The 14,762-nt window shown below is 34.7% G+C and overlaps 1 protein-coding gene and 1 long non-coding RNA gene across 3 annotated transcripts; one reads left to right on the forward strand and one right to left on the reverse strand.

Moving 5' to 3' along the window:
• Positions 1-1,047: 1,047 nt before the first annotated feature.
• On the reverse strand, positions 1,048-6,894 carry LOC120072223 (protein argonaute PNH1-like). Its single transcript, XM_039024638.1, has 22 exons — positions 6,115-6,894; positions 5,812-6,020; positions 5,582-5,728; positions 5,346-5,479; positions 5,112-5,221; positions 4,896-5,002; positions 4,668-4,806; positions 4,464-4,580; positions 4,205-4,312; positions 4,049-4,120; positions 3,848-3,970; positions 3,587-3,746; positions 3,082-3,203; positions 2,858-2,995; positions 2,634-2,776; positions 2,489-2,551; positions 2,339-2,402; positions 2,111-2,246; positions 1,925-1,998; positions 1,743-1,837; positions 1,626-1,657; positions 1,048-1,341 (listed from the first exon to the last, which is right to left on the reverse strand). Exons 1-22 carry the CDS (start codon positions 6,436-6,438, stop codon positions 1,172-1,174), a joined length of 2,787 nt encoding a protein of 928 aa, XP_038880566.1. The 5' UTR covers positions 6,439-6,894; the 3' UTR covers positions 1,048-1,171.
• On the forward strand, positions 6,690-8,106 carry LOC120072224. 2 transcript variants are annotated; one of them, XR_005480389.1, is made up of 3 exons: positions 6,690-6,827; positions 7,226-7,620; positions 7,727-8,106. It is a non-coding gene; the product is annotated as an uncharacterized LOC120072224 (long non-coding RNA). The 2 variants fall into 2 exon arrangements; XR_005480390.1 differs by having other exon boundaries at positions 6,693-6,827; positions 7,215-7,620.
• Positions 8,107-14,762: the final 6,656 nt, after the last annotated feature.

A 14,762-nucleotide genomic window follows, 5' to 3' on the forward strand; every position in this document is an offset into this window, starting at 1 on the left:
GTGTTGCTGGAGATGGAATTGACCTGCAAGAGTACTCGTACTGATGTGGTGTCCAATCGAATATACTCTAATGCCAAAGTTAATACTAAGATGGAGTATTTAGATAGATTAAACACATAGAAAATTGCTTACCCCTAGAGGATGATAGTTATGGGGCTATTTATAAGATCCACCATTTGACTCTTATTTGGAAAATGTACAATGTTGACGATGTCAAAATAGGTGTGGCACCCGAGATTATAGAGTGCCAGTGGCGAGCTCAACTAAGTCATTTTTCCTTTGGTGAAACTCCATGAGATCAACTAGTTGACTCGAGAACCTAAGAATTTGATTTTTCCTTTTGAGACGTGCAGACCCCTATGTGGACTTCAAACCCTTTGCATTTCGGCAACGATCAACAAACATATTTACTATTTTTAAAAAAATTCGTGAAGGTTCCAACACAAAATTTAAAGCTTTGAATTTATTAAACATAAAATTTAATTTTAGATAAAAAAAAAGCCAAGAAAGTAAAAGTTCAAATGCTAAATACAAAAACTATAATTTAGAAAACATTTTTAAAATTTAAGAACCTTTGTTAATTTTAACTAAAAAAATGAAAACTTTAGAATCATAATTGAGGTCAAAATGGAAATTTTGGTATTCATCTCCGTCGTCTGTTGGGGAGTTAGAGAAGCCTGTTAAACTGTGGGTCAAAGCCATCAAAATTCGGCCTTGTAAGGAGGTCTTTTATTATATCAATAATTGTGTTATAAATAAAAAATATATATTTTAAAATTAATAATAAATTCGAGTTGGTTTGAATCATATTAGGTAAACCATAACCAATTCAACCCATAAAATTTTCATTTATTTGTACCTAACCCAATCTAAATGAGTTGATAACCTAACCCAAACTGTATAAGTTAGATTGAATTGATTAATTTTTTCGGATCATCGAATATTTTGAACACTCCTATTATCAACACCCATGAACAGAAGGGAAAAGTTTGTGGATCAATCAGTCCAAAACTTGGAAGAGCGGCAAATTTAAAAATAGGTATATTCTTGGTCAAAAATTTCATTGCTATTGCAAATCAGTTTCTTAATATATAAAGATATGGAGATGCATAATTATACATATTGTGAACAAATCGCTTTCTGATTTCTCTCTTTCCTTGTTTTATTTGTGTCAACAATAGAACATTACATTTTTCACTCTCTCTTTCAGCGCAGGCAGAGGCCGAACGCAGGACCCATTTGTGGTTCGAGTGCAGCATCTTTTGGCATTCTCCTGTGCGTCGGGTTCTACGTAGAATCGAGCTCTGTATGCTGCTAAATGAGCGTAGTACGCTGGAGGCACTGCGTTATGCCATAAAAGTCACTGTAAGTACTTGATTATGCAATGCCCTTTAATCTCTGTCTTTGAATTCAAGTAAAGTAATCAAGAGGGAAGGGAATAGTGTTTTTTCAGAACTAAGGATCCGACTAGAAATAGAAAAAGCCAGATGGGTTTTGAAGTAAATTGGGGTTTAATGTTGTTTTGGTGTGTTACATTCTAGCTTAATGATAGCAAAATCTACCAATTGGTAAGAAAATTGTGGCTTCAAAGTGGAAAAACTGGAACAAAATAGGTAAGGAATTACCTACTGAGACTGATCTTGTGCACCGGGCATACCTGTAGGAAAGCTATGGTTTAAAGCAATGTAGAAGGTAAAGAGCTACGTTGGGAAAATTTGTAAAGATGATTCTATGATTCTTACGTGTAACAGAGGTTATTAGTCAGCGATTGGATTTCATCTGCACTGAAATTGTTCTCATCCCAAAGAACGTGATAATGTGCAGGACGACTTGTTCCCTGAGAATTCGAAAAACTCCATGTAAATATAGCCTTGTATTTTCAGTGTTATGTTTTGTCTATTACAATTGTTCTCATACACCATACCTGGATTCCTGCGTGACTGCATAGATAAAAGTCGAACTCAGTCGGATGACATATCTTTGAATCCACGACAGTACCTACAGATTAAGACAAATGCTGAAAATTTTGAATTGAAAAGTTCAGAGAAGTCTCTTTCTCTTGGGTAAGATCACATGGGGTTCTGCTATATCTTGCTTGCAAATGTATTACCTGGTAAAATATTACCACTCTTGTCAGTGCTACTCCTATCATTGTGATTGGATGCAAAAAGTCTGGTATGGTGTCGCTTTTGGACAATGATAAAAGTTACTGGAGGTTGGTAACTGGGTTCTAGTGAAGCACAAGCCTATACATTTGCCAAAATTTAAGTTAAAAAACATCCACCTTGCTTTCTTAGAACAGCAAGCACAATGAATGATTGTAAGCTTTATAACAAACCTTGCGTATGGCATCAAGTTCATGCAGTAGAACCTGGTAGAACTGACCCTCACTGACCCCATCCCTATAAGCATCTAACGTTACACTTGATAAACAAAATGAAGTATCCAAGTGAAGTCTCAAGGGATATTTTTTTTAACCCCGCATTACCTGTAGAATATTATCCTCAATGGTTTTTGTCCAGTGGCCTTCTTAAATGAAAGCAAGAGCTCCCTGCAAAAGAATGAATTTCATCAACAGGCAGCTTGCATTAAGCTATTTCACGTCCATTCAATTGCAACCCTCGATTATGTACCTTATCATACCCCCGGCAACCGTGTCCCGGTGAGGATCTTTCCATGTTTTGAATAAATCTTGAATCAGTTCCTCCCGGTGTGGCTGAGCACATACCAATCCAGCATATTTTGTAACTTCTGGCCAATCTTGGGAAGCCACAACCTGTATGCCACATACCAGTGTGGCTCAATCTTGAAAACATATTTAGGAATTCAAGTAATGAATATTTTTGGAAAAGCTTACAGCTGCTATCGATGGAAGAGAATCCTCTCCGGTTTCTGGATGGGTGACATCAGCTCCAAAGATTATGGTTGGTATGTCACTGACTAGTGGAATTCGTGACCGCAAAGCATCTAAAAGAACAGTGTTTCTTCCACCCATCTTTATAGAACACAAAAATAACCCAATATTAGATCAAATTGGTGATTTTGTATAGTTGGATTGTGAGATAAACTAGTGAGTACGACCTTGACGTTGATTTTAAGTGACACGTTCGCCAAGTACTGTCTGCTCTTCTTGAAGACATGCTTTGTTAGACAACACTGGGATATCAATCCCAATTCTGTTTCACAGATCCTTTTAAGATCACCTGAATACAAAATTTACTGCTCTTAGATAAAAGTCAAGGTCATGTTACTTTAATTTGAAATGTAGGGAATTTTTTCAATTTTAGCTCTTTGAAATCGAAGTCATTCAGTTAATGTTGTTGGATGCTTCAGATGTTCCAGACCTACGCTTTTTTACACACATTGTACTCAGAGATCCTACAAGTTTATTTTCAATGACAATGGTCTTTCTAATACACGAGCAATGTTAACTTGAAGTCACTAATAGATTTGGGCCAAGTATTATATGATCTATTCTTTCATAGCTATTGGTGTCATGCAGGCACGTGCAACATGGAGAGACCGTTATTAGTCTTTGTAACAATTCCATATCAATATATGATATATCACAAGTGAAAACTGATACCATATAATGACCCGTTGTTGTCAGGAAGAATAGCTATCAGCAAATCTAACTCTTTCCCTTCATGTTTGTTATAAACTGCACCATATACAAATTTTAAGGCCTTCTTTACTTGATCTGGTCTTGCTGAGTATATAGGAATTGCAGGATCTGGGTTAAATTCCTGATAGAAAGATCAACAAAATTAGACTTCAAGCAGGATAATGAGAAGACTGGCAATCCTCTACTCATTGAACCATAGTCAAGGTACAGGGAACCGTTTACCATGCCAGAGATCTGGCACATCTGGACCAGCTGTTGACAGAAACCACGAGCAATGCTCTCTTGGACGTTGCGTGGGAAATTTATACAAGCCCAGTATCTTACAACACTTCCATCTATTACTTTCTGAAATGGAGCAAGTAAAATATCTTTCTATGGACTATGAAATACGGAAAAACACATCAAAATTATGAAGCGACCAACCTTATTCATCATATTCCACTGACCAACTTGAGGCTGATGTTCCTTTTCTTTTCCAGTGTCATGAAATTTTAGCTAGAGGAAAAGTATGAATATGAGAAACATGTTAAACGTGAAGCTGACTATGATGTGTTATAGATAAATTTACTTCTTGAGTACCCATGGAGATGGAAGGACTCGTGCTTCAACTGATGTAAGCTTGTCATCGATACTGATTCCAAATTCTTTTGCATATGGATCTGCCTCATATGCATTCTCACGAACAGTCTGAAAAGCAGCAAATAACTTTTGATGGACAACCATTAATTATTGATCACTTTCACCTTTTCTTTTTGGCAATTTACACAGTTAATGTCTTTTCATGGTCCAAGACAATGGTAATTAGCAAATTGAGAGGAAAAAAAGTTATGTATTGGACCTCTAAAATGTCCATTTCCTGATCACAGGGTCTTTGGCATGAAACCTTTAACAAGGAAGTTATTTGCTTTTCATTCAGTCCTTTTGTGTATCTCTGTCCTTTGAGTATCTTACATGCCTGGGAAAAAATGTCATGTAAATTTTCGGCAGACAGAAGATTCAAGTATAGTAGAAGGCAATGAAGGATATGGTTGGCAGAACTGACCTCCATGGGTAGATAATTCACCTTCTTCTGGTTCCCTACTTGAAGGCAAGGCAAATGTGTATACTGAATAGTATATCCATACATCTCTTGGAAGTAATCAACAACAGATTTCATGTTCATCTGCTCATCAAGAGGGAAACTGCAGCAAAACAACTCAATTGAAACAACTTCAAAGAGAAGGACAATCTGAAATGCAGAATAAGAAGGATGGGCCAAGATCTTATATACATTAGCTCTCTTGTAGGCTGTGATGTTAGTCCTGAAATTCGATATTTCCTTCGTACATTTCCTCTGTGTGTAACTTCAACTTTTACACCTCTAAGTACTTTTTTGACCTTCCAAAAAAGCATCAATACTTGTTCAGTGCAGGATCTTTCAAACTCTGATAATATAACCTAAATTTCATGCTCGAGAAGCTAAAAGTGTCCAGAAAGCTCATGGTACCCTAATACGATCAGCATCGGACAACGTTCTTGAGTAGACGTCTTTGTTTAAAAGTTGAGCGACAAAATCAATGACAGGGATTGCTTCAATGAATGCAGTGGATGACATGTCTTGACATGAGAAGCAATTCAAAAAAGAGAACCATAAGAGAAGTCAATTTAGTCTGAAAAAACACAGCCAATGAAGAAGCATAGGAAAAAAAAATTCTAAATGGAATGAAGTTCGTATGCCCACCAATATTTAGTGACAATCCCATTTGTGTTGGTCGGATGCTTTGATAGAAGCCACGCCATGCTTGCAAACCACCCCCAATATGCTGAGGCTTCTTAATACAAGGAGTATAAAAGGATCGCCCAACTGATATATATCTATAATACCAGATTCAAATTCACCACAGAATTGAAAACATAAATGCAGCCAGAACATGAATCCAACAAACAACGGCCAAAAAAGAGCCATTAGATACAAACCTTTGAGCATGGAGCTCACTCAAGACGATATCAATAATGGTCAAAGCTTCTTGAGGGTTATTAACTTGTTTGCCAGCGAGTAGTTCTCGTAACTGGTGCATGCTAGCCAAAGTTACGAACTTTATCTGCACTTTAAATTCTCGTTCCCTGATATGATCACTCCATATTAAACTAGAAGTTTTACTACAAAAAGAGCAAAACGAATATGTGAAGAAAAGAAGAGAAGTTGCCTGGGAGTGGCTGCCCCCTCTTCTTCATTAGCCAAAATGACAGTTAACTCTTTTGATATGAAAGGCAGCAATCCGGCTGTGTACAGGTTGCTTCCTCCATCATAAACTGGCAGTCGCATCCCCAGTTCTGTGCTTCTATATTGTTTGACCAACTCGGTCAGTATATTCTTCTTCATTCTACGAGAAGTAACTTCTGGGGTTATCTTAACCTGCAAGCTCAATGAAATACACTCAACTTTCTTATTTATATTGCTTCTTTGAAGAAATTTTCTGATTGATACTGTTAAGTTGTTTCCATCTTACATTATAATGGCTTATGTCTGATTCAGGTATTTTTGCTAGGAAGTGGTTGGCTTTAACCAAGCATTTAGTCCCCAGCTGGCCAACGTCTGGCCTTCTTGGAAATGTTAAGCTTTTGCAAGAAGAAGAAGAAGAGGGAAACTCCAGGTTTCGATCAAGCTCCTTTTGCTTCATACCTTCCATGGAAGTTCCTTTTGCTCTCCTTCTTCCTTTCCTTTTCCATAAATTAGTCTTCTCACCATCATTTGAGCCATGGAGGGATTTCAACGCCATTTGAGAAGATGGTATCACATGTTTCTCTTCTGGCTCTATTTGCATGTAGGGCATTTTTTTTTTCTTCTTCTGTTAACAGAGAGAGACGCGTCACTCAGCACAACACTAGACGAATTGAAAGGCAACAGAGAAAACTGGGAATAAGATTTGTCCTATGGTAAGAAGCAATTGCCATGTTCTCAAGGTGTGATGTTAAAAGGAAAGGCAGCAAGCATGCTTGCAGTCACAAGCTAAAGGAACAACTATCAGAGTGTGTGTGTGTGTGAGAGAGAGAGAGAGAGAGAGCGGGAGAGAGAGAGAGTAGGAAATGGCATCATATCTCGACAGTGTCCTGCTTATTCTCCAAAGCTTTATATATACAGTAGATTTGGAATCAGATAAGCTAAACAAAGTTCATCATCTTCCCCTCTTCGAAAGTGGAGCCTTTGCATCATATCATCCTGGTTAGTTGCCTAACTAGAACCATTTCATTCAGAATTACAGGGAAAACAGTAACTTATATTAAGGAGAACATACATATATTGGTTGAATTTTGCGTTTCTGTACTAAAAAAACAATGGGTTTTTCTTAATGTATTATTATTATTGGCCTTAATATTTTAGTACCAAAGTGAAATGACTGCTGTCGGATGTCAATTAGATCATGTGGGTCAAACATAATATTTGACCCCCTCTTACAAAAACCTCACATCTTTCATATAAGTAAAATTTTCTCCCACTAATGATCTGAAAAATTGAATGGTAGAGGTATAGTTTTGGGGAGAAAAAAAGGGGTTGATGAGGTGAGTGGTCCTAATGGAAAAGGTAGGAAGGAATGCTATTTATTCTCAGTGGCTTTGCAGGAAGAAAAGGACAAAATTGTAAGATGGGCAAAGAATACAAACTCTTTTCAGCGAACAAAAAGGAGCTTTAACTCATCCCAAAGCTCACCCACAGTGCCAAAAGCAGACAAATATTAAGACAACACATAACAAAGTAAGGGGGGGAAATCAGATGCACCAAATTAACAGCCCCCTTAATTAATTCCCTCAGCAGAATTTCAGTCTTATCTCATTGTTTCACTGTTCTTCATAAACCAGACACCATTAATGGCCCCCTGCTATAGCAGCCGCACATGTCAAATTTTTCCCACCCCCCACTCAGTGAATACTTGTAACTTCCTTCTCTCAATAGTTTCTCCCAGGTAACTGAAGAAGAAGAAGAAGAAGAAGAAGAAGAAGAAGAAGAAGAAGAAGAGGTGATATAGCTTTAATTCATAAACACATTTTCTCATTAATGTATAGAAGAAGAGAGCAGTGGATTTGGTACTAAGATTGTGTGTGTTTGACATTTTGAATGTGTAGGGAAGGACAGTTCTGGTGTGGCCAAAGAAATGTCAAAGAGAAAATGAAAGAAGAAAAAAAAAGGAGATAATCCGATGTGTCTGTATTCGTATTTTACTTTTCCCACTTCATATTTATTCGAAAGCTACGGATCAGACCAAGATTCATTGACCAACACAATACGACACCCAAACTGTGTGAGAACCACAACTCACTGCTCAAGTACCACAATTCTGGATTTTGGGAACATTCATCTTTCAATTAAATGCCCCCCCTCCTATTTATCAAGTTTATTTTTATTATAAAAAAATATATTATTCAAGATGTGAATTGTCTCTTTGTTAATATGAAATCCTTTCGAATGTAAACGTAAACCCATACAAATTTTAGTTCATAAGAGACTATCATATTATTACTGTGAAATATGAAGTCTTTTAGCTAGAAGGGAAAAGTAAAATAATACCATCTTAAGGTTCAAAATAGACAACATCATATTATTACGACGATATGAAAAGTTCGGTACCATTTCATATAATCAAATAATGTGTAAATGAATGTTATTGATGTAGAATTTAAGTAGGACATACATAGAATAAAGTATTATTATTATTATTATTTTAAAGTACAATAATGTGGATGAGAGAGCAAATCTATTTTTTACTTCAAAATAAGGACTTATAGAAACTCATTTTCTTTCCTATTTTTAAAACAATAAATAATTAATTAGACAAGATATTTTCATTATTGGTATGAAAGGAAGTCAATGCACCAAAAAAAAAAGTAATATTTTAATATCGTAAAGTACATCTCACTCAAATTATAAATAAAACAAAAACATACAAAAACATAAAAACAAATAAACAAGATATTTATTTGTCATATGATAAATTTTAATTCAAAGAATAGAAATATTGATGTGGCCAAAACGTATTCAAATAATTTTGAAAGTAGTGATGAAGAGGAAGAAAGTAGTGGAGGGTACAGATTAGACATCACAGAGAATGTTATTGAGACATCTCTATGTCAAAAAGCATAAACTAAAGTGAGAAAGAAAAAGAAAGAAAAACAGAGGAAAAAGTGAAGGATTTTGAAAAGACAAGTATGGCCAAAATGCGTACAAATTCTCTTAACTTCACCAACTCTCTTTCTTTCTCTCTCTCTCTCGGCCCATCACGTGTGATACATAAAAGTTAAAATGACAAAGTGGAACAATCAATCCCTATTTTTCTTATATTCATATTCATATGAAACACAACGATAATTGACATGATCTTTTTTTCTAGACGTTGAAAGTTCAATCCTTCATTTTTGCAATTGTTATACATATATCAATTTCTATGAAAATTTCTCACCTCTAAACTTCATACAAATCTTGCACGTAAAGTATTGATATCGACCCGTGTTTTCAAAGACTATTAACATCAACAAACAAAATCTAATATAGAAAGAAATTCGAACCTACGACCTGTTAGAAAATATGTCGAAAGTTATACGGAAAATTAAAAGTTTAGCAAATTAAAAAGCATAGTGTGAGAAAGGCCAAAGAGAGAGAGAACAAACCTTGAGGACTATGCCAATGCGAGTACAGAAGTCATTAATTAACTCAGATTTCTCCTCCTTTCTCTGCTCTGTATTAATCACACACGGACAAAAAAGAGAAGAAGAAATAAGAGGAAGAAGATAGTTAATTTTTGGTTGGAGGTTGCAGAGAGAAATTAGAAAAGCAAAGGCTAAAGAGAGAACTTCTTTTTTTTTTTTTGGTTGGGGGTATTATTTACGGTCAACCTTTGATTTGATTTGAATTTTTGTGAGAAACCCAACAGTTGAAATTGAAAATGGTGCCAAAAGCAAAAGCAAAAGCAAAGGGGAAAAACAGAATAATGGAAATGGAAGTTGTGAAGAAAGAAGCCAAAGACTCAGTTTTTCAGTTCAGTTTGCACAAAACCAGACCACTACTCTGCTAAAGCTCCAAACTTTCAGCTATTTATTTATTACATTATAACTCTAACCCATCTCCTATTCTTTCCATTTCTCCATTTCTTTATACAAATCTCAGTCTTTCTCATTAGTTTATTCAATATAAGTTGAACTATCAATAAATGAGCATGATTCAATCGACATGGATAATATGCTTTTCATTTTTAACTCAAAGATTCGATTCCTCTCTATATTACTGAAAAAAAAAAGTTGAGCTAAGGATGTACTAATGTATTTGATGAGAAAGCTACAATGTGGTCGACAATATTCCAATGTTGAACTATGAGAAAGAAGTACACATGAAAATTTTTTACTTTACAATCAACAATCATCATAAAGTAGTTACATTGCAACAATCTCACTGAATAATTTATCATTTTAAATTTATATTCAATTGCTAACCAGAGTACATAGATTTTGAATTAAATGGTTATTTCTAATAGAGAAGATTTTTTTTTTTAGTTCAACATATGAGTTGAAAATAAAAATTTCTGATTAAAAGTGATGGCCTAAAATGTGCTTCAACTGTCTTTATGTTTGAGACCTAATATGAGGGGTTAGAGAAAAAGGAAAAGCAATGGGTTGTTAATGAGTAATATATATTATTGTCTGATAATAATCGTTAAATTCTACGATTTGTTCGTGTCTAATAATATACTTATGGGGTGTTTGAGCCGTCAACTTAAAATTGATGGAATGAATTATTATAAAAAAAAAAAAAAAAAATCCTATATACTATGATATTATAGACAATTTTTCATTCTACTTCAACTTATTACGTGTCACATCAACATGAAAACACGGTTTTAAAAAAAAGTTAGGAGTGAGTGACATTAACGTGGGGTGGATAGATATTTAAAATAGTAAGAGAGGAAGATGGGAGGAAAAAAGGGGGTTGTAGTTGAAGTAGTGAGAATAGAAAAAGAATGTGGGGAATGGAGTTTTGTAGTGTTTGTTTATTGTATGGGAAACGGCACCGTCTACCTCAGAAGCAGAAACAGAGTCCTTGTTGGCAAATGGCAAATGGGGCACTGCCTTTAAGAAAAGGAAAAACCTTTTTCTTTATTATTATTATTTTTTAAGTTTAAAGAAAGAGGTTGTAAATTGGCTTTTTATTATAGCTGCAAAACAGGAAAAAGCTAGCGTGCAATAACTGCAACACACCCTTACCTTTTAATTAAACTATTCAAAAATCTCTCTCTCTCTCTTTTTTTACAATGAATTTTGCTAAGGAACTGAAACCAAAGCTCAATGATGTGTGCTGTGGTATTCGATTAAAGGAGATTCTTGTAATATCCTATTCCTATCTGTAATTTGGATGGTGGTCGTGGCGGCGCCGGCGCCGGAGCTCAATTAATGGGATCTTTTGAAACTAAACTAGGAATGGGTTGATTTGTGCCTAAGTTTAGTTATTTTTCTGGTGGGTTTGGAGGTTGTCCTTTGGATTTGGATTTAGAAGGAAATTTAGATTTAAAAGTAAGTGAGAAAAGGGAGTTTAATAAAGACATTGTGGCGGCGGGGAAGGGTGGGGATGGGGCGGCGCAACCCTCCACCGAACCGTCACATGCTTGGAATCTTTGAGCTCATTAACTATAATATCCACGGTTTATTCTCTCAAGTCTCCAACAATGTCTAATGTCCGGTCTTAATTTTTTCGGAATTTTGATGGAAATATCTATAGAATTTCAATTTAATGGATGTTTCTAAAAATATTATAAAAAACAAAAATTCAAAAGATAATTTAATTAAATAAATAAATATTTTTTGATTTTTTAAACAAATTGACATATCTATTATTTATATTATATTTACATTAATGATATTTAATTACTTTATTATTATGTTTTGTAGTGGAAATATCGATTCACTCCTCGTGTCGATATCGAATCCATGAAAATGTGTCGAATACATTGATGGAAAAATCGACATATAGATAGAAATATAATATAATGGTCTTATATCAATACATAATTAAGTTTAAAAGAAAATGTAGGTGAGGAGGGAAAAATAATAGGTCATTTTTTAGAAAATTCCTAATACTAGGGTAGTATTAACCGTTGGTTACTTGCCATACTCGAATTTTTTCTTTAATCTTTTTTGGGATGAAAAGATATCATTTAAGGGACGTTTGGGGCAAGTAGTAGAGTTGCAAATTCCTAAAGCTTACACGGTAAGCATGTAACACATAAAACTTATGTTTTTCAGTTGTAGGGCACAAAAACTCATTGAGCCAAATAAGGAGCGAGGAGAAAATTTTCCGATACTATTTGCATATGGAAATTTTTTCAACCATTTATCTGATGTATATAACCAACGTGCTCAAAAGGAAGATGAGACTAATTGGCATTAATGTGAAGTTTATTAATTATAAAAGCTAATCTATAGTGTGAACGAAGAGAAGATGATACTCTTTTAGTACTAGAAAATTTTCAGAATGGAGCTACTTTCCCAACTCTTACTTTTAATTCCTTCGATCAAACACTTGTTTAATCAATTGAGTTATATTTAGTTTATTCATTAATAGTTAAAGGGTAAATTAGAATAGATATTTATACTATTAAAAGGTGATTACTTACAATTTGCTAGTCATTTTGGTTGAGGTGCCTTGTAATGGTAGGCTGGCTACGAGTTAGAATCTTTACCTTTGTATATATTTTTTTTAATAAGAAGTTAAGAGCGGTACACCTCAGCGGAATGGTATATCAGAAAAGAGAAATCAAACCCTATTAGATATGGTTCGGTCTATGATAAGTTCTTCCTTACCTTACTCGTTTTGGGGTTATGCAGTAGAGATTGCAGCATACATCCTGAACTGCGTCCCATCCAAGAGTGTTGCTAGAACATCTTTGAAATTACGGAATGGTTGTAAAGCTAGTTTACATCATTTCAGAATCTGAGGTTACCCAACATATGTGCTTGAGGCAAATCTTAAGAAATTGGAACCTCGTTGAAAATTATGCTTATTGGTAGGCTACCCCAAAGGAACGAGAGGTGGTTACTTCTTCGATCCTAAAGAAAACAAAGTGTTTGTGTCGAAAATTGCTACTTTTCTTGAAGAAAACCATATAAGGGAGCACAAGCCCCGTAGTAAAATTATGTATTCAACTTTCCAAAGAACCTACTGAATCTCTGTTAGGTTTTTAAATGATATATATTTTCTATGTTAATTCCCCCAAAATTGTGTTGATTATTTGCTTTAATTGCTAATTTTGTAGGATTAAATGATCCCCGAAGCATTTTGGAGTCATTACAAGAAAATTGTCAAAAAGATAAAAATGACCAAGAAAATCAACAAATTAAAGAGAATCGAGTAAACACCCAGGTGAGCATCGAGTAAGGCTGTTGGATCATCAACCATCGAGTATTTAGCAGAATATTGTCAAATAGCATCCAATAAAGACTATCGAGTATTCAATCATCTTCCATCGAGTCATCGAGTTTCGTCTTATCCATTTTCCATTGAGTTAAAGCAATCGAGTAAAGAACATCTCGAGCGTCAAGGATCGAGTATTGGCCGCCAGGTGTCAAGGAGCGAGTATGAAATAGAAAAACTCGACGTGTTCGTTCTTCTTTTCGGATTTTGACGCGATCCATCCGTGCGCTTCGCGATGATTTCTTGCTGGTATAAATGAGTTCAGTTCTTCAGAAGATGGGGAGAGAGAGATCATTTTTTTAGAAAATCCATCATTTTCTTGAGAGAAAAACTTAGAAGAAAAAAAATCCATTTTTTTAGAGAGAGATTTCGATTTCCAAGAGCAATTTTTGTAATTTTTTATGAGATTGAGTCAATTTATACTCAGACTTGTATCAATATTCAACTATCAATGGAATGCTTAAAAAACTTCAACCTCCATGAGTAGGTAAATCTTTTTCTTGGGGTACTATGTAATTAGACATTTTCTTGAGATTTTTCTTGAATTTTCTTTCATGTAGTTACTTTCTTTTGAGCGTTCTTGCTGAGATTTAGAATAAAATTGATTAAGATTGAATTGACTAATCAAGATAATCAATTTTTGTATGCAAAAGTTACATGGTTCTATAACAAAATTATAATTGTAGTTGCAAGAATTAGTAGTCTTGATAGAAATTGTGGACTTCTTTTCCTCTTTTCTTTAAAGAATCTATTAATTCAGAATATTTATATAATCAATCTTGAATTTTTAGTCTTTTGATTTTAAGATTGGAATAGTTAAGAAAACCCATGAGTTCAATGCAATTTAGGGATTAGTTGTGAAATGTCTTTAGGAAGCAATTAAGACCTAGATTAGGGTTAATTGTGAAATTAGATAATTAGGGCATTTGAAATTTATTCTTATTGAACTATTGAATAACTTAATTGCATGATTTCTTATTAAGTCAATGATAGAATTGCCTAGTTATATAAAATCCCCAAGATTTCATTTCCATTGAATTTTATCTCACAATCTCTTTCTTATTTCTCTCATCAATAAATTTCCTATATCAATTCTTGTCTTTTGCTTAGTTAGTTTCCTTTAGTTATTAAAACAAACAAACCTCCCATTTAATCTTTTACATTTAGGAATTCGAATAGTCAAGTTTTAGGCCAATTATTTGCGGTTCTCTTGGGATCAACCTCTTACTTCCACTATTACTACGTGTTAGTTCCAGTTAATTTATTTTGGGTAAATAGAATTAGCGACACCTACTTTACACCGAACATCTTCAACAAGAGTTGTTGAAGAATCCAATACCTCTACAAGAGTTGTTGAACTTGGGTCATCTAGTGGGTCAAATCCACCTCAAGTGTTGAGGAAATCTTGACGCTATGGGGGGTTGTGAACCCACCTGTCCGTTACATGGGTTTAACTGAAATTCTAGTTATGGTAGCTGACGAAGATGTTGAGGATCCATTGTATTACAAAAAGGTAATGGAGGATGTTAATAAAGATAATTAGATCAAAGTGATGGATCTCGAAATGGAATCGATGTACTTCAATTCGGTTTTGGATCTTGTAGATCTACCTGATGGGGTTAAACCTATAGGTTGCAAATGGATCTACAAGAGAAAAGGGGGTGCTGATGGCGAGGTGCAAACCTTCAAAGCTAGACTGGTGGAAAA

The sequence above is a fragment of the Benincasa hispida genome, chromosome 2, assembly GCF_009727055.1.
Source record: "Benincasa hispida cultivar B227 chromosome 2, ASM972705v1, whole genome shotgun sequence".
NCBI lineage: Eukaryota > Viridiplantae > Streptophyta > Magnoliopsida > Cucurbitales > Cucurbitaceae > Benincasa > Benincasa hispida.

What these genes read in the sequence shown, in the direction of transcription:
- LOC120072223 (XM_039024638.1), bottom strand. Translation starts at nt 6,438, where the DNA reads ATGCCCTACATGCAAATAGAGCCAGAAGAGAAACATGTGATACCATCT. An exon ending in TGTGCCAGATCTCTGGCATG is followed by an intron (nt 3,747 to 3,847) that starts GTAAACGGTTCC and finishes TCTTTCTATCAG; the next exon opens with GAATTTAACCCAGATCCTGC. An exon ending in CACAAGATCAGTCTCAGTAG is followed by an intron (nt 1,342 to 1,625) that starts GTAATTCCTTAC and finishes GGCATAACGCAG; the next exon opens with TGCCTCCAGCGTACTACGCT.